This window comes from Acartia tonsa, chromosome 5, assembly GCF_053477335.1.
Source record: "Acartia tonsa isolate MP-2025a chromosome 5, ASM5347733v1, whole genome shotgun sequence".
NCBI lineage: Eukaryota > Metazoa > Arthropoda > Copepoda > Calanoida > Acartiidae > Acartia > Acartia tonsa.
In genome coordinates, this window is record NC_137264.1 from 27,710,986 (window position 1) to 27,734,710 (window position 23,725).

At 33.0% G+C, this 23,725-nt stretch overlaps 1 protein-coding gene across 1 annotated transcript in view; it reads right to left on the minus strand.

Annotated features, from left to right (window-relative positions):
- The window catches only part of LOC145319178 (protein disulfide-isomerase-like), a 39,561-nt gene extending 15,836 nt beyond the window's left edge, over positions 1-23,725 (minus strand). Inside the window, exons 1-6 of the mRNA XM_080161090.1 lie at positions 23,565-23,725; positions 22,092-22,134; positions 21,337-21,437; positions 20,185-20,251; positions 18,860-18,922; positions 18,313-18,377 (exon numbers count right to left, since the gene is read on the minus strand). Coding sequence (XP_080017216.1) covers positions 18,313-18,377; positions 18,860-18,922; positions 20,185-20,251; positions 21,337-21,437; positions 22,092-22,134; positions 23,565-23,591 — 366 coding nt within the window. The 5' untranslated portion in view covers positions 23,592-23,725. The remainder of the gene's footprint in view (positions 1-18,312; positions 18,378-18,859; positions 18,923-20,184; positions 20,252-21,336; positions 21,438-22,091; positions 22,135-23,564) is intronic.

The window sequence follows — 23,725 nt, forward strand, 5'->3', positions numbered from 1 at the left end:
AATCTCCGATCACTTGCCAATTATTAATTCATTCCGAATAGACAGAGTAAATAAACCCAAACCTCCAGATTTCTTTGAAAAAAGAGAATTGAATGATGAAAACTTTGATGCCTTAAACTATGCACTCTACCACACTAACTGGAATCACGTTTTAAGTCAAGACAACACAAACATTGCTTATGATAACTTTATTTCAACCTTTTTGAGACTTTATAATGAAAAGTGTCCAGTTAGGAAAAAACGAAAAAACAAACGTACCCAGCCTCAGCAGCCTTTCATGTCAGACTTTTTATTGCGTTGTAGATTGCATAGAGATATTTTGTACAGCAACTTTTTAAAAGACAAAACAATTGAAAATGAAAGTATTTACAATGTCTATAGGAATAATTACAATAGGCAAGTGAGAAGAGCAAAGATTGAATATTACAGAAAACAAATAAGAGATGCAAACGGGGATGGGAAAAAACTCTGGAAAACCCTAAAGGAAGTCATTGGGTTTAGTAAATCTTCCCCTGAGTGCACATACCTTCAAGTAGGCCCAAACAAAATTGAAAATGACCAAGAAATAGCTAATGAATTTAATCGTTATTTTAGTCAGATTGGGTCTTCCCTAAGGCCTGAAATTCCTTCCACCCCCAAAAATTTTTTTGAATATTTACCACCCCCATGTCAAGATTCCCTCTTCTTTGAGCCTTTGTACCCCTTCAAGGTTATTAATATCATTCGTAGTATTAAACCTAAGCGTTCCACAGACATAAATGATGTCTCGATGTATGTTCTGTCTCGCTGTGCTGATACCATTGCCACTCCCCTAACACATGTTTATAATTTATCACTTCAAAATGGCACTTTTCCTGAAAAAATGAAAACTTCCAAAATAGTTGTCCTTCACAAATCAGGTTCACTCAGCGAGGCAGATAATCATCGAGGAATTTCACTCATTGATAACTTTTCCAAACCCATTGAAAAATATGTCTGTGAAACGCTGGTTAAGTTCTTGGAAGATCGGTCTTTTTTTAGCAACCGCCAGTTTGGCTTCATGAAAGGGATCTCAACCTTTCACAATGTATTGAACTTAAGCACATTGATCACCCAAGCACTCAGTCGAGACACTTCCTGTATGGCCATATTTTTGGACATAAGGAAGTGTTTCGACATGATAAATAGGGACATCCTTTTTAGCAAACTGGAGAATTCAGGGATAAGGGGGGTTGCACTTGATTGGTTCCGTAGTTATTATGCAAATAGAAAACAGCGTGTATTTTTTAAGGGCCTTTTCTCCTCCACAATTGAATTCATTATCATTGGCGTACTTCAGGGGTCAGTCCTGGGACCAATTCTTTTTCTGATTTTTATCAATGACCTTGTTTCATGCAGTGAAGAGATCCTAATCAATCTCTTTGCTGATGACGCAGTGGGCTTCATTGAAAAGCAGAATATTATACAATTGATCAACCTTGCAAAGGAGCTTGTCCCCAGACTGACCCAATGGTACAATGCCAATAAACTTCTTATTCACCCTCGCAAGACCAAATGTATGGTCTTTTCCTCCCCCCGTGAGATACTCACCCCCGCTGAGCTCGCCGCTAAGACCAACTTTGAAGTCTATGTAAACATGAATAATCATAATGAAAATGATGAGTCAAAAATCACTAAGTTGGATCTTGTGAGCGGTACCAATGAGGGTAGTATCAAACACTTGGGAATTCAATTGGACGAGAAAATGAAGTTTTCTTATCATCTTGAAAAAGTCTATAGCAAAGTCTCTAAAATAATTTATAGTATGAAAGTAATGCGTCATTTGTTGGACAAGAAACACTTAAAGCTACTCTATTCTTCTTATATTAAGTCGAATATCGAATATTGCTGTCTCCTGTTCACTGCCTGTCCTATGTATCTGTTAGCACCAATCATTAAGTTGCAGAAGCAGGCCATTAGAATAATCGAAAATTTACCTAGCAGAGCTCACACAGCTGAATTCTTTAAATCTAATGGCATACTTCCATTTAACCTGTTAATTGAATTCAATGTTTGTAAATTTATGCACGCCTATAAATTAGGCAATTTTCCCAAAATCTTTGAAAACACCTGGAATTTTGTTCAAGACAGACATACGTATGGCACTAGGAACAGGAACAACTTTGCTTACGAACCGGGCACCAATAGAAACTTTCTCCTGCACGCCCCTCTCAACTCTTTCCCAACTATATTCAACAACCTTCCACTTGAAATTAAACTAATTGATAATAAAAATACTTTTAAGAAAAAATGTTTTACTTATTACCTAAACAAGATTGAGTTTTAAAAAAAGCAAATATTTTATTTTTGAAATTAAACTGATTGATAATAAAAATATTTTCAAGAAAGATATTTTACTTATTACTTACTATCTTAAAAAAAAGCAAATACTTTATTTTTTCTCTTCCTTTATTTAACAATTTTTTTGTTCTAACTAAGTTTCTATTCGTATCTTTAGCCCTCGACTTTTTGTAAGCACTTAATTTCTATATCAAAAAAATAATAAAACAGCATTTCTTTAACCTCAAATCTCAACGAGTAGGTTCCGTAGGAACCGACATACATACCTATGTATAGAGTAGCTTTAGCATAGTTTGTTTCTTATCCATTTTATTCATTTTACATTTTATATTTTGACTTTAACTTCTTCCATTATATTATATTTTTTTATCAAGCAGCTAACGAATCGCGCAACCTCTACCTCTATTTTATCTAATAAAAAAATAACAAAGTTTTTTCATAATTTTGACCAAAAATATATTTATTTATTCAAATTTAGATATCAAAAATTTTGTTTAATATATGACTATCGCTGACTGGTTAAGCTCATGTAATGGGCATAGCCATCTACTCGTCGTAGTCGCTGGAGTCGCCGATGTCGTCGGGTTCCTGTTGGAGGAGCTCCTCCACAAGGTCCTGCTGGACGGTGACCAGGCGGTCCATGGCGGCGATGGAATCCATGTTGGCCTGGAAGGAGCGGGCGTACGTGGGCATTACTGATATTAACCTCACGACTAACCCATAGTTGGAATACATCATGCGGAGGATCTCCTCATCGATGGCGTCGTTGCGGAATCTCCTCCACATCAACATGTCGCCCTCGTGCACAACGCCCAACAACCTCCTCTTGACCATAAACCAGAGGTCCAGACAGCGCCTGTCTACCCCCGGAAATGGGAGTAGATCAGGCACTGCCGCGAGGTTCAGCAGCTGCTGGACGCCGTGCACGGGTACAGGATCATCGACTTCATCGCTAGAATTTAACATAGCGATGAGCTCCTGCACCTGGTCATGGAGGGGAACATTTTCCTCACCTCCAGCCTCCTCCGGAACTTCCGGCGCCCCGTCTGGTAGAGCACCTTGGCCTTGTCCTACTTCCTCTTCTTGATCTGACATCTTGGAGACAATTGAAATTTGACCTTACCTACCCCATATTTATACCCCCCTTGTGTTTTAATACCATGCATTATGCAATCTTAATTTAACTTATTAATTAGTAAATAACTTTCCCCACTTCCGATTTCCCGCGTATTTCCCCTATGCTTTACAACCAATTGTCTCCCTCCCGCCCCTTTTTCCTTTATTCTACTGTGCTTTACCGGAAAACCACTCATCCCCCCACCCCCTACTTTTTCTCCCCCCCTAGCATATACCAAACAATAAGCGCCGCTCTGTCTGTCTGGCTGGTAGCCACGACCGCGCACAAACCATTCACCACGCCCCATTTTATCCCCCCCGTTTTCCTCCCCTTCTCCCCCATACCTGTTCAATTCCTCGACCCATCTCCCTTATTCTATCTAGCCTCTCACTTCATCAACTTACATTTCTTACCCTTACTTTTTTTTATGCTAATACTAAATTAATCCATAGCAAAATATTAATTAACAGACATCCTATTACTTTGTACATCTTTCAAATAAAAAAACAAAAGTTCATAGCAAGATATCTAGGATTTATTAAAAAACAAATCAATGAATTTATGGTAAATTATTTTTAAAAAAAATTATATTTAGCTACTTTTTTCAAAAAACTAAACTGTATTATTTATTTCTCACTTTGCAGATTTTTTTCTGATGCCTCACTGTTGTTTTTTGTGAACGTCTTGCGGATAATTCCGCGGTTGTTTTTGCGGATATTTTGCGGATATCTTGTATATAAAGTCGTAGAGAACTTGACCATAACTGGTCCTGACCAGAAATGGCCAACTTCTGGAGCTATAGTTGGAGACAAGCCCCCTCTTGTGCAGTTATCCGCTCAGCAATTTCACCTAATTTAGTTTCATGATACTCCATATCCTTGTTTGGGTTGTATAGTGTGAGTGCCAACTCGGTTTCTAAATAACCCTGATGGTATAGTAGACGGGCTACCTCACGACGTACTTCCTCACTGACATTGTCACCATTAACTATATTGAGAAGTCGTTGATATGTTATTGTCAGTCTATTGCGTAGCGGCTGCCACATTTGTTGGTACTCTTCCTCTCCGAACATTTTCGTGCCTAAACAACAGAAAGATTTAAACTCCACTAAAGCAAAGCTATAACAAATTGTGCGCGCAATAGCACGCCACAGCCTTTTTTTAACATGACCCACTTTCACCCTTCACTTTCAAAAAGAGTGAGATCAATGGATTAATGTAAACGTTTTCTAGCACAAACCACTCTCCTCTCACCTTCCCTCACCTCACCCTCCCCCATATTGTTGCCCCATTCACAGCCATGCTGTGACCAGTTCTCAAAACACAAAAATCAGATTCCGGAGGAATCGAACCTTACATATTTAGGGACACACTCCCATTATCAAAAAACCAAAATCAGATTCCGTAGGAATCGCACATGACCTATTCTTTATTCTGTACAATTATACAATTGTACTTCATAGGATTATTATATCCATTCTCAAGAAATAAAAATCAGATTCCGTAGGAATCGAAACCAACCATTACACCTTGTTCACTTAGTACATGATACGATTATATATTAGGATATCTTATTCATTTTTTGGATTTTGGATTTTTGGATTGGACCAAGTGTTATCGCGAGATTTGCCGTCATCCTGTAATTATTGATGTGGAGATGTCCTTAGACCCGGACAAAACTCCACTCTATAATGAAAATAATTTGTTATAAAGGAAACTGTCTATGTAGAGCTGAAAAAGGATCACAACGGGAATAGCGACTCCTGGTGGAGGTTTTGGTTCCTTAATTGTTCCGAATTTACGCTTGGAGAAGTTGCAACTGATAGTAGGAGGATGTCTGAAATACACAGCAAGATATTTTTGTTCTTTCATTGTTAAGATTATTATTTATTTGCACATATAACATTGTACCGGCTTAGCAAGCGTCAAAGTACACCAGTGGCTCCACAACCCTTAAAGGGTTATGCTAACTATCTGGTACAATGTTGCATGGAATTTTTTTCTGTAAAATGTTATCTTCATCTTATTCGAACTGGCCTGGTAACTAGGTGGAGACGAAGTTCGGCCAATTCCATGCTAGGTACTTAATAATAGTTATTATGTATATTATTATATTACCAAACCTGCATCAAACAAACCAGAAGAATCAAACAGATCAAAGCATAGTAACATAATGTATGATATATATCTAATAAAATATGTTGTACCTTTGAGGAAAATAAATCTTATCTTATCTTATCTAGATAAGTTCGATAATGCTAACATTATTTTATTGCCAAATTTATAGAGAGATAGGGGACAATTGACTGTAAGTTACCCAAAGTTCTATAGCCAAGTTTTCTTATTTGGTGGGTATTTATTAGTTTTCCATTTGTTGATTTCAACAAGTAGTGTCCAAACTGCTAACCAATAATTTTAATGTAAAAAGATTGGGTATTTTTTTATCTTTTGATATGTATCATGTACATCAATTATCGTCCATTGTCTTTTTCCTTAAGTCGGTGTTTTTATTCATAACAAATTAATAGAAATTATTAAAATGATGCAGCATGTATTATTATTATGCCTGTTACTTATCAAATCGTCTATTTTTAAAAACTAAATAAAATATTATTGAAATTGCAATTTTGTTTAATTTCAGAGGCTTGTAATAAGTCAATATCTACAATAACCTATGCTAGGGGCGCAGCTGTAAGATTTTAAAAGTGAAGCAAATTTCAATAGTCTACATGTGAAAAACAGTTGGACTATTTAGATTAATTAGCTGTGCTTCAAAAAAGAAAACAAATCATAAAACTTGACACCTTTTGGACATGAACATAAAATCTAAAAATTAATCAATGCTGTGTGCGTGTTTTAAAGAGTAGTTAAAGTTATTACAGGGTAGCTTCCTTTCTAAACTAGAAGATAATTCCTGATAAAAAGAAGTGCAAACAATGTGTGATAATTTGGTATTTTATTCATTTATATTTAATTTCTGTAGTAAAACTGTGATATTAATTCATTGCTTTTTCTTTCATTATTTGTTTCTCGCCACCCTGGTATACTAATCTTATATTCAATTACTGTTAAATTCTTATACTAGGAAAACAGAAAAATATTAATAGAATAGTAATAGGATAACCCTTGTTATATTAACGTTTTTTTTTAAGATAAGTGCTATTTCATTTTTTTCCTAGGATTATTATAGAAAAAGACGTTAAAGATTTAAAATTTTTGCTAAATTTTTTCTCAGAGTATATATTGGGTCAACTATTTATATATGGCTTGTAACACGAGATAGAGTGTTTACACATATCATTAAAAATATTTTTTTTACTTTTTAAAATCTTTTGGTAACCCTCAAGGGCACTCTTTAACCCTTCCTTTACTTAACCTTACCTCAAATAAGCATAAACACAACTGTTAAACTAAGTAGAGCTTTCAACTTCCCTATTTTTTTTTTCTTCTGAAATCATGTTTTTTTAATATGAATTACATGGAAAAATTTAATTTCAAGATTATAAATTTTTTTTATAATTTACTTAAAATGAGTTGTACTTTATTAGCTAGGATAAGAAGCTTTAGCTGTTTTGTTTAAACATTATGAAAAATCCCCTCTAAGACTAAAACTCACTCAGTTTTCTATTAACCTCCCACAAAGCAAGAGCAAGACAGAAGTCAGAAACTTTTCAAAGACATCTGAAAAAAAGAACTACAATTAAATGATTAACTTCATGAAAGCTTTAAAAAAATGCAAGAGTGTAGAAATTATAATTTGTTATCTAAGTTTAGAATTAGTAACTTAGATATATCATTATTTTTTTTACGATTTTGCTTTTCAACAATTTGATGGAAACTTATTGATACAGTTTGATAATATAAATAAACCAACTATTTAAAGGTTTTTCCTTTTTTTGTACACTTTGAATGGTTACAAAAAAAGTGAAAACTTACAATCACCATGGTTTATGATATCCTGAAAGTGTTATTATTTTGCTTTTAAGAGTTTAATTCCTAATTTGATTTGTGTCTACCAATAATTACAGTTTTTATGTGTTATAGAAATCTTTTCTAAAGCAAAAAAATTCATAAATATCTGACCTAGAAATATATTATAATTTTTGTTTTTTTTTATGGTTTTTTTTGTTGTAGTTATGAATGAAAAGAGTCAGTTGAATGATTTGAGAAGGAATAAATTGCAAAGGGGAAGGATTATTAGATTAAAGATAAAGGAGGGGCGGTGGTAGAATAAGGAATGGGAGGGGGGGTTAAAGAAGGATGGGTGTAGGAGGTGGGTGGACCAAAAAGGGGTGGGGTTGAAATAAGGAACGGGAAGGGAGTAAAAGAAGGAGGGGTAGATGAAATAGGGGTGAGGGTTTGAATAAAAATGGGAGGGGTAGGGGGGTAGATGAAGGAGATGCGGGGATGGAATAAGGAAGGGGGGGGGGTAGAGGGAGGGAGGGGAGAAAAGGAGGAAATGGGGTTGAAAGGGAAAAGAAGGAGTAAAAATTGATAAAAAAAAGGGAAAGGTAGTGTAAGAGGAGTGGGGTAAAAATGCAATAAAACTGGGAGGTGGGGGGGGGGGGGTTAATACTTATTCAGGGCTTAATATTTGTTATCATTTACATTAAAAATTATAAATATTTATAAAATCTAAATTTAAATTTGTTTTTTTCTTTCCAAAAAATAAAATATGAAAATTATTAAACACCCCTGCTTTTTCAAATTTGTGTTTTAGAGCTATCCTAAAAAATTAGAATAATAATAAAACAGGTGGTGTTTTGGTCCACTTTCCTATTCCATTACTCTTCTTAAAATTGCGATTAGTCCTTATTAGTGAGAATTTCCGTTAAAATTCCAACGGATATTATTTTTAAAAAGTGTCTTAAACAGTTCGAGAAAATAGGGAAAAAATAAGACAAATTCTGTCTTAAACTTTTGAACCTTTCTTAAAATTCTCCATTATTATTCCATTTTTAAGCTATATTTATTTTTTTGAGACACCAGGGGCACATACACACACACACACACACAGACCTCCTTTGCGTTCAGAATTTAATCCTTGAGAAAAAAAAGAGTGATAAACAAGTATGACAACATTCATAAAAGCAAAGAGAGTTAATAGTTAGATTAAAAGCTATAATTATTTTATTTCTTTCTTAAACGTCTAAACAGAGAGAAAGAGAGAGTGAGAGAATGAGATAGAGAAAGAGATAGAGAAAGAGATAGAGAAAGAGAGTGAAAGAAAGAAGAGATAAAAGGAGATGAAAAGAAAGAGAGAAGAAGATAATTATTAAGTGAAAGAAAGAATTTTTTTTTGAATGTAGGGCCTTACAATAAAGTAACAAGATGTTTGTCTGTTTGTCTATCTGTTAGTCTGTCTGTCTGTTTGCCTGTTTGTCGGTCTGTACATAAGGATATTGCTAACCACTGAGCCGTTATGGTTCTCCTTTACAGGAAAGTTTTACATAAGTCCAAAGAATGAAAATATATGAAAAAACAAGGATGATAAAAGCCATAAATACAGAGCTGAATAAAATGACGGGAATATGAACAAAAATAGTAAAGTGACATAGGGAGGGATGGAGGAGACATTCGGCAAAAAATTGCACTTGTACTGAAAGTTTTTTAACCAAGTAATCTTATTCGTTGGCACAAAAGCTTTAGGTACTGTTATAAATTCTGTTTGGTTGGTTTCAATTACTATTACTGTCCAAACTTTTAAATCAATAATTTTTATATGCCGTCACAGGGAAATCTTATTCATAATGATTTGGAATGTATATTTATTGAAAAATTCTTATCTTTTTGATAGTCGCTCATTCACTGGTTTAAAAACTATTGTGAATTTCTTCATATATAATTACGTTGCACATCAATTTACTCCATTGTCTTATCCCTTAGGATCCTTGTTTTAGCATTATTCAAAATTGTCTTTGGGTCTATAATTAAGTATTTAAATAGGTAAAAACTAGCAGATATCATATAGTTGCTATTATGCCAATGTGCTACAGGCATGGATATAGAATACGTGTATATTGTGACATATGAATTTTGTCGTCAATTTAGGTTGCTAATATAGTCCTCAGATATAAGTCAAAATCTTAAATAATAATTAAACAAGGATGACAACATCTATAAAAGCAAAGCTCTCAAATCAGAAGGAAGGACAAACGAACAGTGACTCTTGTTAAGTGTCAGAACTTAATAAGCAGATCATTAATTTCTAAGTCAAACGAAATTGTCCATAACTTGCAAAAGTGAAAGGACATTCTTTCATTTTTAGGATTTAATTATAGAGTTGCCTCGCTCATAATACTTTGAATGGCTTTCCTAAGAATCATTATTTCAAAACTCAGATGAATAGGATAATCATATCATACAAAAAAATGTTGTCAAATGTTAAAAAATCGGGATGTTTTAAATTGACGTATGGACTTTGTGGTAACGATTATATAGAGTTGCTACGCTTTATAAATTTTACCTATCTGTCATAAGAATCATCACATCATGCAAAGTTTGAAATCGATAGGATAATTCTAACATGTACATGGAGATTCAGAAAAAACTGCGTTTTCCGTTTTTCTGACACAACCAGAAGGAATACAGAAAAAATGATTAAATGTCCTTGTTATTGTAAAAAGGTACATCAACAGTGGCGTGCGAAGCACTTTGTCTAGGGGGGGGCATTTTGAAGATTTTGTAAAATTTTGCCCCCCCCAAAAACAAAGTGCCCTGGGGGGGCACTTTGCTTTAGGGGGGGGCATTTTGATTATATATACTAATTTTAAATAAGGGCGTTTTAAGGGGTGGGATTATTTGATTATGGGCCTTCTAGTCCTTATCCCTTCTTCCCCATCCCTTCCCCCATCCCTATTTCCAATTTATATCCCCCATCTCTTCTCCCCCATCCCTTCTCCCCACCCAGCAATGACCGAAGGGAAGGGAGCTAGAAAGCATTTTCAACAAAAAAAAGTTCAGCAGATAATTTAACCTTCCCCCCCCCCCCCCCTCCCACCACAAAACATTTTTTATGGGTGGAAGGGGATGTTATAAAATCTCAGCAGGAAGGATGCATAACCCCATTAAAAAAATTTGGGAGGGGGGAGATAAAAACACTCATTTTGGAAATAATTTACCAAAAATTAACCTAATATGTAAAACTGATTTTAAATATTTCTTTATTGTATGACAACAAGGATGACAACATCTTTAAGTAGCAAAGCACAAAAAATCATTAATAAGAATACAGACAAGTAGATTTAAAGTGCTTCTGTTGAAATAAATATATATTTTAGGTAGAAAAAGTCACAAATCCTTTTTCCTGTATGTTGTGTGATGACAGTCAAAGTAAATTACATACTGGATGCTCGAAACAGCAAGAATTTTTTTTTTTTTTAATGTTATAATCCACAATAATCGTCGTATTTTAATAGTAGTTTTTATTAGGTTATTCTAGGTTAAGTTAGGTCAGGTGATTTCCCCGCAGGGTTATGCAATTGGCCCTGCAGGAGCTATAGATAGGTGAAAAGCTACTGTGAAAATATGACGAAATGCACCTTAAGAGGCAATGTCACATAAGGGACTATACTCGAACTTTAAAAGATACAAAAATAGCCAAAAACGTCCTGAAAAGCAGTCCGACCTCCATGAATTTTTATTAGTTAATTATACTCCATAATGATGGGAATGTTAACATTAAGTTTTAGCCTTCTATCTTTAATTGCAGATGAAAAAATCACATTTCCCCCTTAGCATTACGTACTGACAGCCATAGTGAATTAAAGAGAAGCTAAAAAGTTAAATCAACATATCCTACCCTCTTTAAATGGCACTTTAAAACTCTGTTAATTTTTGATTAAGTGGTGTTTCCAAGGATTTATAAGGGCAGTGCGTGAAGCGCACCTAAAAATATTTACTCCCCCTTTGAACTTAAATCAATTAAAGACAACAAGAGTGGCGTATTTTATCAAGTTAGGAATATAAAGTGTAGTTAGTTTTAAGGGTTTTTAATGAAAATTGCCATAAAAAAACATGTCTTTTTGGAAGGGTATGTACACAAAAAAATTATAAACTTATCCTGAAAATAATATGACCTCATATATAGTTATTCATTTAGACAGACATGCAGTGTTGAGAAAAAAGGCTTAGATAAATATCAATGCTGTTTCTTTTTTAAACCATTTGGAAGGGCACAAAGCGCAAATTTTTTTCTTCAAATATGCAGGGAGGGAGGGGTTTTTAGGCTATTTATTACACTAGTCCCCAATATTTCATATAAAATTTTCTTATTCGTTGGCTCAACAACTTTGGGGACTTTAATGGAATTTTGATTGGTTGGTTATTTAAGTCGAGTTTCCATACATTTCATCCACTAATTGTTATCTATATAAAAGGTAATTTTGTGTATCATCATTGGGGATGTACAAAATTTCTTTGGTAAAAAGTTTATATAATACAAAATAAAATCAGGGAGTAAGGGAGGGGACAATGGATCGAATATTCAATTTTTAGGAGTCTCAGACTTTGGGTACGGCTTAAAGGGAATGTGCAAGAATTTAGCAGTTTCTGACTGAGTTTGGGGACTTGCGCATGAAATGCCGCTACTCGTTATGTATGTTTTGAATATTGCAGATGGGGAGAAGGGATAAGGGAAGTGGGAGCAAGGGAAATAAACACTCATTGTGTTAGTTTGGAATGTAGCAGACGGGGAGAAGGAAGGTGGGGGCAAGGGAAATAAACAGAATAAAAAGGGGTAGTCATATTCTTGCTAGTAGCTGGCCGGGTCCAATAATCTTTAAATATAAAAATCACACCAAAAAACCTCAATATATTTCATCAAAAACAAGTTGTGATTTCACTTTACATGATGCTATGGAAATCTATTATACAATTAACAATCCCTTTATAATTTCCTACAAATTTATTGGATTAAACTGGATTTCATGCCCTTTCTTTGATAACTCTTATATTGAATTAATTGCCCATTGTCCCCTCTCTTACTCCCTGAAATAAAATACTTCCTATTACCTGGTTTGTTATGTTCAGTGAAAAAAGATTATAACCTAAATTCTACACTAATTAAAAAATTTGTTAAGGTTAAATGAATAGTAACTGTCTGTTTGGCGCGAAGTGGCAAAATTTTTTTTTTTTGAGTATTTCTTGATCTTTTTTTTGGAAACTGGGATAGTTTTGCTTTTTGTAGGGTAGGGGGCAAAAAGGGGCATTTTTGTTGAACAGGGGGGGGCAAAATGGGGCATTTTTCAACATTTAGGGGGGGAAGGGCAGGGGGGGCGGTGGCTAGGGGGGGCAGGGGGGGGGCGTTTTGGTCGCTAGGGGGGGGGGGGGCGATTGCCCCAAATGCCCCCTTCGGTTCGCACGCCACTGTACATCAAATTTGTAAAAGGTGTTTTTCATTATCTCTAAAAATGCGGCCTCTATGATAGGTACATAGTTTCAAAAAATGCTTTATGTGAAAAATTTTATGCCAGAAAAATTAAGGTAACTCTTCTATTTTGTATAAGAAAAATCTAAAAATTTTAATATTAATTTAGAAAAAGGTCTAAGAAAAAAGATTTACAGTACATTGTTTCTATTTAGAAAAGCAACTCATATAAAGAAAAGATTCTCTTTAGAGTAAAATGCTTATATATCAATCAAAATCTAAATTTTTAGATTTTAAACCGAACAACTTTATAATAGCAAAAAAACTAATAAAAAGCACCCTTAATGATAGGAATGTTGACAAAAAGTTTCGATCGTGTATCTTGAATAGGACCTGAGAAAATCACTTTTCCCTCACTTCGTGTCTGATGGACAGACAGACATTTGGAATAATAGTACCATCGATCCAGATTTTTTTTTGTTTTCATGTAAACATACAGGGTGCGGCACATAAATCCGGACTTTTTCTAATTTGTAAACAAATGAACATAAAATCGTCAATTTCAAAGATTTTATCGAATTTTAAAAACTGAGAGGCAAAATATGTATATGACTATTAGATTATTCAATAAAACCGCCGCTAGCCTCAATTACCGCCCCTACCCGCCCCCTAAACCGCCCGCAGGCCCTGGTCACCATGTCCCTGTACAAGCTGGCGAAGTTCTCCTTGATAGTGGCAATTGGGGAGGTCTTTGTGGTATAGGCACGTCTATTGGTGCATGCTTCAAAGTAGCTCTGGGTCAAATAGTCTGATGGATTAAGATCTGGGCTGCTAGGAGGCAATATTTTCTTAGGGACGTGAGTAACCGCAGGATCTAAATTCCCATCTTTCAAGCTACCCTTCGACACGGTGGCTCTTATCTTGGCCACAGTTGAGCTAGAACAACGTTTTATACCTTTTTGAAAATGGCATGAAGATTTAGCTAGGGTTGTCAGCGCAACCAATAGTCTAAAATGAGATTAAAGGTTCCATATGGGCCCCTGTATACGAGAATCGCGAAATTTTCAAGATTTTTGGCGTTTTTAATATCTTACAATCTGCCACGTGTCAATTTGCCGGAGTACTACGGCCAAGCCAACTTGAAAAAAAGAACTCTAGTAATTTCTATTACCTAACTTATGTATCTAACAGTACCTTTAGCAAGTTTCATGAGCAACCTGCGCACTTCGAATTTGCCTAGTTGAACATATGCGTTGCCAGCTCGTAGTACACGTCCTACATTGTCCAAAGATTTTTATGGGTAAAAAGGTCATTACCTAAGCTTTTCATAGTGGGGTCAAACTACCTGATCGGTCAAGTAGTCTTTGCGCTATGGCCGATTAAAAAAAGTCCGGATTTATGTGCCGCACCCTGTAATTGTCAATATTATGTAAGCCAAGCCACGAACACTTTTATTAAAGCTATTAAGTAAATATAAACTTTTAAAATTGCATATCTATAGATTGTCAACAAGAATGGCTGGGAATATAGATCCAGGTTCTTTATACTTTGTAAGACAGTTCGTCAGTCAGTCATTCCTTAACTTTATAGGTAAAATGTGATTTTCTTGGCTGCTATTGAAGATAGACCACTAAAATTTAAAGTGCTGATTTCTATGGCATACGAACATCTAATATCTATACATTGTTTTGTCTGTCTGTCTGTCGTTCATGTTTCAAAACGTTAGTTTTTGAAGTTTCGTGATTTACTTGGTTTTTTGCATATTGTATCTCTTAATTTTTCATTTTTATAAGAACTGAATATCTGCTCTTTGACTCCTTGTCTGTTTGTCAACTCAATGATAATGTTCTGCGTATTAAGCCAGTTTTTATCTTAATTCAATTTAAAGAATTTGAATTTGTTATAGTGTTTTAACTATAAGCGGGCCCTTTGCCGCACCTTTATCAGTCGGGGGAGAAGGGGAGGGTATTATCTCAGTTTCTATTAAAGCTAGAGGGCTAAAAATTGTTGTGCAAGTCCCTTGTTTGATAATGAATTTCCGTGGGTCATTATTAAATTTCGCCTCCATCACCCTTTTATTTAACAACCTTTGATTTGAGGTCTTTTTTTACTTCAAAAATTGAAACGGCTGTAATTTTCTTATTTTTGAAGCTAAAAAAAACAGTTTTTTCAGAAAAATGTTTTTCTTTATGTATATTTAATATTAGAAATCTCAAAGCATAAATTTCCACGACGGTAGCTGTACTTGGCAAAATTGTCCTTAATTTTATTCCAAAATTGCATAAATACAGGATACTTTATTTAGGTCTTAAATTCGATTTTAGGACTTAATTATAGAGTTGCCTCACTTATGATATCATACTTGGTTGTCATAAACATCATTATTCAAAAAATCAAATTAACAGGATAATCTACAGAAGAAGTAACTTTGTTTATCATCATTGGGGATGTACATCAATTTATTCGCCATTGGTTATTCGCCCCTTAGATCCCCAAAAGCTTAATCTTTTTATTTGATCTTTTTTGTATGTTTTCTCTTTCTTAGAAAATGGATTTTTTCTCTATCCCTTTCTCTTTTTCTATCTAACATACTATCTTTATCTCTCTCACTTTTTCTCTCTCTTTCTATCTCTCTCTCTGTCCTTTTTTTCTCCCTTTCCTTTTCTTTCTCTCTGCCTATCTCTCTCTTTCTCTCTCTATTTCTCTCTTTATCTCCCCTTCTCTCTCTCCCTCTCTTTCTTTCTCTCTTACGCTCTTTCTTTCTTTCTCCTTTTGTCGTTCTCTTTATCTCTCTTTCTCTCTGTTATGGTATCGCAAATTATAAAAATAAAAATAAATAAAGCATGAATAGCAACTCCATGAAAAACTCTTAAAACTAATTATTTAAATTCTTCCTCTTTCTATCTCTCTTACTCTCTCCCTTTCTTTCTCTCTATCTCACTATCTTTATATATCAATTTATACGTAAGAACCTGCAATCTATCAAAAAAAGTCTATTTTTCTCTCACTTTATTATTACCTCTGTCATGAAGGAGGTCAGCTAGATTAAAATGGACCCCAGAATCGGAATCTACGACCCCAAATTGTATGGAATTATGGTCTTCAATATTTCATATAGGCCCTATGGGGGTTATAATATCCAAAACCAAATGTAAGGAGCAAACTCTCAATCAATGTTTTCTTTGTATATAGTTATACAAGTTACCTTTCTCAATCAAGGATGACCACATCCATAAAAGCGAAGCTCTGAAAACAGGAGGACAAACGAACACTAACAGAACTGAATAATCAGAATATAAGTGTAAAAAAAGTGAACACAAAATTGTAAGTAAATTTGTTAAAATACTGCAAAATACTGAATAATGTTTAAGGACATACTTACATTTTTAGGACTTGTTTAAAGAGGTGATTCGCTTATAATATTGTACTTTGTTGTCCTAGGAATCAGTATTCAAAATAATCAGATCAATCGGATAATTATATCATATAATTATAAAGCTATCCGGACGGACAGATCAACCCTAATCATAGAAAAGATCTATAAGCTAATTGTATCAATAGATGTAAAAAAATGCATCAATGTTTGAGTTACAAAATAACAGCACAATTATCCAGAAATAATATGCTAATCAATTTTACCTAAATATCATTAACACCAATTTCTTGGCAGGTTTTTTTTGTCTGAAGCTTACAATTTCAACAACTTATTAAGTTTTCCTTTTAGGAAAGCTTAATATGGTTTTTGGGTGATTTAGGCTATTTTATTTTTAAATCCAAAGCATTTCTATAATTAGGGTTAATCCGTAAGTTCGGAATATATAGCTTTTTTTGTTATTTAGGCATATTAGAATTGTCCTATCATTTTATGGTGATTCCTGTAGTGGTCAGGTACGATTTAGAAAGCGTAGCAACTCCTTAATTGTTACCAGAATGTCCATACTGATTACTAGGACAATAAAGTACGAGATGATCTTTAATTTTCAACAACAATTTTGGGATACTGATTACTAGAATAACAAAGTACAATGTAATTTTTTTGTTGAAAAAATGCTTAAATACATTATGATGTTAAAGGACATACTTACTTTTTTACTTGATTTTAGAGATGCTTTGCTTATAACATTGTACTTTGTTGTCCTAGTAATCCCAAAAATCAGATCAGTTGGATAATCATATCACATAAAAATGTGTTGTTAAAAAAGTTAAAAATGAACATGTTTAAAATGGACGTAAAGACAATCTGCTAACAATTAAGGAGTTGCTACGCTTTCTCTATCGTACCTAAGTACTACAGGAATCACCATGCAAATATCTATTTTAATAATTAAATCATACGATAATGTTTCAAATAAAGTAAAAAACCTGCATGTTTTAAATGGATATATGGACTTTCTGGTAACGATTATATAGTTGCTATGCTTTCTAAATTGTACCTATATAATAAATCATCATGCAAGGTTTGAAATTGATAGGACAATTCTAACATGCCCAAACAAAAAAGACCTAACCCTTACAGACGTACAGATGGATCAACCCTAATTACAGAAAGGCTTCACTTTTAAAATTATGATAAATTCCATATCAAGCACAAATAGAACAATCTTAAAATGCTTTTTGTACAAAAATACAAAAAGTTAAAACTTAACATTATTGGGTAATGTATCACATCGTATTATAGACAGTTATACTGATAATAAATGATTAATAAAAGAATAATTCCAGTTCTATTGGCCCCAAGAGATTTTTATGATTTTGATTTTATTATTCTTATTCTTATTATAAACTTTAGCTTTTCTCACAGTTTGAAATTTTTAAGTAAAAAGGGACCTATAAACAAAGGTTGTTAAATATAAGGGTAGAAAAGTTGATTTTCAAATGGAAAGTTTAGTGATTTTTTTCTTTGTTAATCTATTTATCTCAAATATTAAATTGATAAATATAACTTGAAGCCAAATTACATATATTCTGAGCTTTTTAGGTTGGGGTTAATTTTGGAAGAAAAAAGGGTTTTAGGAGTTTATTTTTAGTAAAAAAAGGGTCGAAAGCTGTCAACATATATTTTTATCTTTTTTCGGCTTTGAAAGTGTTTTTTACAGCCGGCTGCGAAATAATATATATTTACATCCGTTATTTTATTTCTCTTTTCATTGCCCCCTAGATTTATAGTGTTAGCCATACAGCCACCAAAAAGGATTCTTTTACAACTAGGTATTGTTTTGAAAATGTAAATTATTTTCACAGTCATACCTTACTTGATTACCAAACTTTTTTTTTACAAATAGTGATTCCTAGTACATTTAAAAAAATGTTTTAATGATGTCATCTCTATTATAATAAGTCTTAAAATGTAAGTACTTCTCATTAAATATATTAATTTCATGACTGTTTTAATATCATACTTTGAAAATTTGTTAAACATGTTAGCCCAACATTATGATTTGCTAGGTTACGCTTTAATGGATGTTGTATTTCTTGCATGATAAACGAAAGCTACTCTATAATTTGTATACCTTAACAGCGTCCTCTGGCCACACGTAGGGTTGCACTTTCGGCCATAGAGATCTTACAAGAATTACTAAAATAAATAATCGTGTAAAGAATTTAGTAATTCTGAGATTATTAAAAAGTGTAGAAAATCGTATGATGTACACCACTAATTATGATACACAAAAGTAACCCTTCTGTAGATTAAAATCCTTGGTGAAAAGGTTTAGGCACTGTATATAAATGAACATACATACAACACAAAGTTTGTAAGCCAGTGACTGTGTTTCTAAATTTTGGGTAAGTATTATTAACAGTCCAAAGACGCATCCCTCACTGGTATTATTAATCTACACGAAGCAATGTCAACACTGATATTTATGTAAGAGACTTTTTTTATAGGGGGATGTTAACTTTTTCTTTCCCTACTAAAAGTCGGAGGTGAATGTGCCAATCTTTGAAATTAAACATATAACACAAAGGAACTCGAACAAAAAAGATTTGCACCACTTAGCTTTGGCATAGCAGTCAAAATGTGGAGCAATGAAAAAAAACCGACAATCAAAGATTTACCTAACAACGTACAGAAGATTACACGCTTTCCAAATCCTTTCAGATACTGACGAATCTCGGTCTCTGAAAAATTTTTCAATATTAAAATCACGCAACCTTGCATTCATTTTGGGAAATATTGTGACGTTTAAGTAAAAGCAACAGGATATCTCTCTGCCTTATCAAAGTATCTCTATAATCAAAGAAACGATTTGGTTCTCCTATGCAATAAATCTTCTTATAGGTCCAGGGAAGGTGTATAACTGTTTTAATACAGGTTACCTTCACCCTTTCCAAGAAAAATAGACCATAAAAAATACCATTACTAACCCCTTTTTTTCTTTGCTTTTACATTTTTTCAAAATTTTAAGTAAGATCTCGTAAATGACAAGGTTGATGGGGCCACAATTTCTATTTAAGCTAATAATGATGCAGGTATTCGCCTTTTGGTAATGGGGGGAAGGGGGGTGAATGTCTTTTCGTCTAAGATAAATTAAGATAAATTCTTTTTTATAGTTGTAAAATTGAATGTTTTACATGGTAAAAATAGTTAATTCTCAAAATAAATTGTTCATACCAAAAAAAAAACAGAAAAAATGTGATTGTAAATTTTTTTATAAGACTTATGTAAAAAAGTAAAAGTTTAGAAACATTGGCGCCAACTAGCGGCACTCTAAAATATCTTTTTACTATTTTCTGAGGAGGGTGGTGGTCATAGACGTCCAAGCTTTTTTTTGGGGGGGGGGTAAAAAATTTTAAGGGGGGGGGGGATAATTCGTATTTGGGGGGGGTAAAATGGCGCGCAAAGCGCGTCGAAATTTCCCCCCCAAAAAAAAATTTTTATCTCGGAGGTAAAATTTGCTTGGGGGGGGGGGGGGGTAATTACCCCCCTTGAAATCTGTTGGCAGGGGTAAATTTAGTAATTTAAATTTTATTGCGAAGCGCGCAAAAATTTTCTTTATTAGTGATTTTTTAATTGGGGGGTGGGTAAATACCCCCTCCTAAATGGTTGGGGGTGCCTACAGGGTAGGGGTAAATTTTAAATGGGGGGGGGGGGGTAAAATGAAAAATATTTTTGGGGTGCCTACGGAACCACCAAAATCGTTTGGGGGGGGGGGGGGTAATCGCCCAATTACCCCCCCCCCCCCTTGGACGTCTATGGTGGTGGTACCCTCCAGCAAAGTAGTTATAAACCTACACAGGACCTACACAAAGCTACATTGTAAAGGAGAACCATATCGGTATTTACAGACACACATAGATCCTTTTACTTTTTATAAGGATGATTTTGAAAGTATTCTCTAGCCCCTGCAGGACCCTACCCTACATGTTGTAAATGACCTTACTTGTGTATCCTTTTCTTGGTTCATGATCACATGGAGTTTCTTCACCTAATTGGGATTCCTCGGTCACCTGAATAATAACCCGGATGACAACATACATCTAAGCAAAGCTTAAAATGAGAGGTTGTAAAGGTTTCGGTTTGAGGTTTGAGAGGTTTGAGAGGTAATTCGATTATTTTTTTTAATTTTGAAGGGGGTAAAATGAGTGGTTTCAAAGTTTGATTGGGCAAACGCGCCTTTACCCTCCGCCATGGATGCCTATGATCAGACATATTTTCTGTTGAATTTCTTAAAAACACATGATTGTTTAGTTTAAACGTATTTACTTTTAGAAACTCTTGAATATCATTTCTAGTAGTCCTACAGGGTGTTTCAAGAAAAATGCGTTTTTTTTTAAACTTAATTATGAATAAAAAATAGAACAATTATATAAAATGCTTTATAGCTTTGGAAAATTGTTCTTGGATATTTATGTTTAAAGTATATAAAACTGATTATTTCATCAAAGTATGCCTTAAAACCGGTTTTTCCAAAGGCCTTGAAGATTTACAGAATTTAATGTTGTGGAAATAATGCGTACATTTTTAAAATTCAAATTGCGCGGCTTGTATTAATAGTAGAAAAATGTTCAAACGTACTTAAAACTTTTCCACCTTTCTCACATTTTTCAACGTAGCTCCTAAACTACAAATAGCACAAAAATGATACTTATATTTCCAAAAACTAGAGTTTATGACAATTCTAACTGTATACATGACGTTTTTCGACTATTAATACAAGCTGCGCAATTTGAATTTTAATAACGTGCGCATTTTTTCCACAACCTTTAAATTTGTAAATGTTCCAAATTAAGGCATTTGGAAAACCCGGTTTTTAAGGCATAATTTATCAAAAAAATCATCTTTAAATATTTGAAACATAAATGTCCTAGAATAGGTTTTCTAAATATAAAAAGCATTTTATATAATTGTTTCATTTTCTGTGCCTAATTAAGTTCTTAAAAAACGCATTTCTCTTGAAACACCCTGGGCCTGTAGGATTCCCCGGTTCAAAATTCAACGAAATATGAAGTATGCAATGAAACATATACTTAGATTGCTGTTCTTTAAAAATCCTTGTTATGAATCCTGATTTTAAAAAGCATTTTATACTTGCCTGTTGTTCGTCAGTATCATTAACTTTTGTTTCTTCTTGTATGGTTTCTTCAATGGAGTTGTCTTCAGTGATTTTCTTTGAATCTTCGCTCATTTTGGATCCTTTAAAAGTAATATTTGAAAATCTACAACACTCAACAAAGGCGTGCAGAGGAGGGTTGTATAATTATATACTATATATATAGTCCAAATAGAATCAAGAACAAAAAATATTCATTACATATATAAATATAAATTATTAATTAGTTTAAAAGAAACATTTTATTTTGGACAATTTATTATTTGAAATATTCTTATAAACAAATAGTAAGATCTATAATAGAGAAAAATATACATTGGTATTAGATTTGATTTTTAATGTGAAAGATAAGATATACAAGAATAAGTTATTGATAATAATATATATAAAATGATAATAAGAATTTGTTAATACTTGATAAAATCAATATCTTTTAACCTTTACATTTACATACTCAGAAAAGTTTTCATTTATAAAGAAATAACAAGAATAGTCATGTCCATAAATATCACAATATAGTGTAAGAAACAACATTTTTTTAGAAAAACAAGACAATTCTTGCATATTAAAAGATTGTGTGTCAAATGTAACTTAAACCTAAGGGAGGGACAGAAAAAATATAAAAGCATTAATGTAATTGTACATTTATGTACATAATGACGTACGTACAAAAAAACAGACGTATGGAAATAACCATATTATATTGTAGCTGCGCTGAAATTGTAATTTTGTTTTACCTTTCTCTTTTGTAGTTCTCTGGGCTACTGAACCATTCGAGGCCTGAGAAACATATAACATGTAAAGTAAACTAGGGTTAGAATAAATATTCTTTACTGAGAGGTATATAACATTTAGTAAATCAAACTAGGGTTAGAATAAATATTTTGTACTGAGAAACATATAACATTTAGTAAAATAAACTAGGTTTAGAATAGATATTCTATACTGAGATATTTATAACATTTAGAAAAATAAACTAGGTTTAGAATAAATATTCTATACTGAGATACATATAACATTTAGTAAAATAAACTAGGGTAAGAATAAATATTCTATACTGAGATACATATAACATTTAGTAAAATAAACTAGGGTAAGAATAAATATTCTATACTGAGAAGTATATAACATTTAGTAAACTAGGTTTAGAATAAATATTCTATACTGAGATACATATAACATTTAGTAAAATAAACTAGGTTTAGAATAAATATTCTATACTGAGATACATATAACATTTGGTAAAATAAACTAGGGTTAGAATAAATATTCTATATTGAGATACATATAACATTTAGAAAAATAAACTAGGGTTAGAATAAATATTCTATACTGAGATGTTTATAACATTTAGTAAAATAAACTAGGATTAAAATAAATATTCTATACTGAGAAGTATATAATATTTAGTAAAATAAACTAGAGTTATAATGAATATTGTATGCTGAGAAGTATATAATATTTAGTAAAATAAACTAGAGTTATAATGAATATTGTATGCTGAGAAGTATATAATATTTAGTAAAATAAACTAGAGTTATAATGAATATTCTATGCTGAGAAGTATAGAATATTTAGTAAAAAAACTAGGGTTAGGACCAATGTTCTATAAAAGATCGAGGTAACATAAAAGTCTATGTCTTTTATGTTAGTATAATGTATACATAGGAATTATAAGGAGATTACCCATTTTCCAATGTCATTTCCCTGAATTTTAGTAAGAAATATTTCACAGAACCCTAACCACAGCATATTTAGTTTAATGAAGCTTTTAGCACTGCTCATAGCTGTTACGTGCGACAATTATTGGGAAATCAGGGGAAAGGAATAAGGAAAGTGCTTAAATTTTGATAATATATATTTTTTTAATGTTTCTATAATATCTCTTTTATGACTTATTGTGTCTATAATTGTATTTAGATATTTAAGAAGCAACTGCACACTAAAAGTATATCTTTTGAGAAAACAAAAAAGTGAAAGTAAGCACAATCTAGTTGTAAAACTCCTTTTATTTTAGTTTTATTAACAAAAAGATATTGTAAAAATGTGAACTTTATTTGCCAGGTCGATTAAAGATCTTAAAAGAACAATAGAGAGATAAAAATACTCCAAACCATTGGCAATTAAAAAGACAGATAAATACCTATTAAAATGAAAAGGATGTCATTGGATATTCCTTATCCTAGAAAATTTTTATAAAAAATGATTACCTTACTCTGCCTACGTGTCGTAACCATATTAAACCAGAGTGTTACGTTATGCCACGTAAAAATAATCAGCCAAGCTTTCTTCAATATTTTTCAAGTATGCTTTGGTACAAAAGTTCTTTTCTTAAGGGCTTCATGTACAATTTCATATGATTCTTAAATCT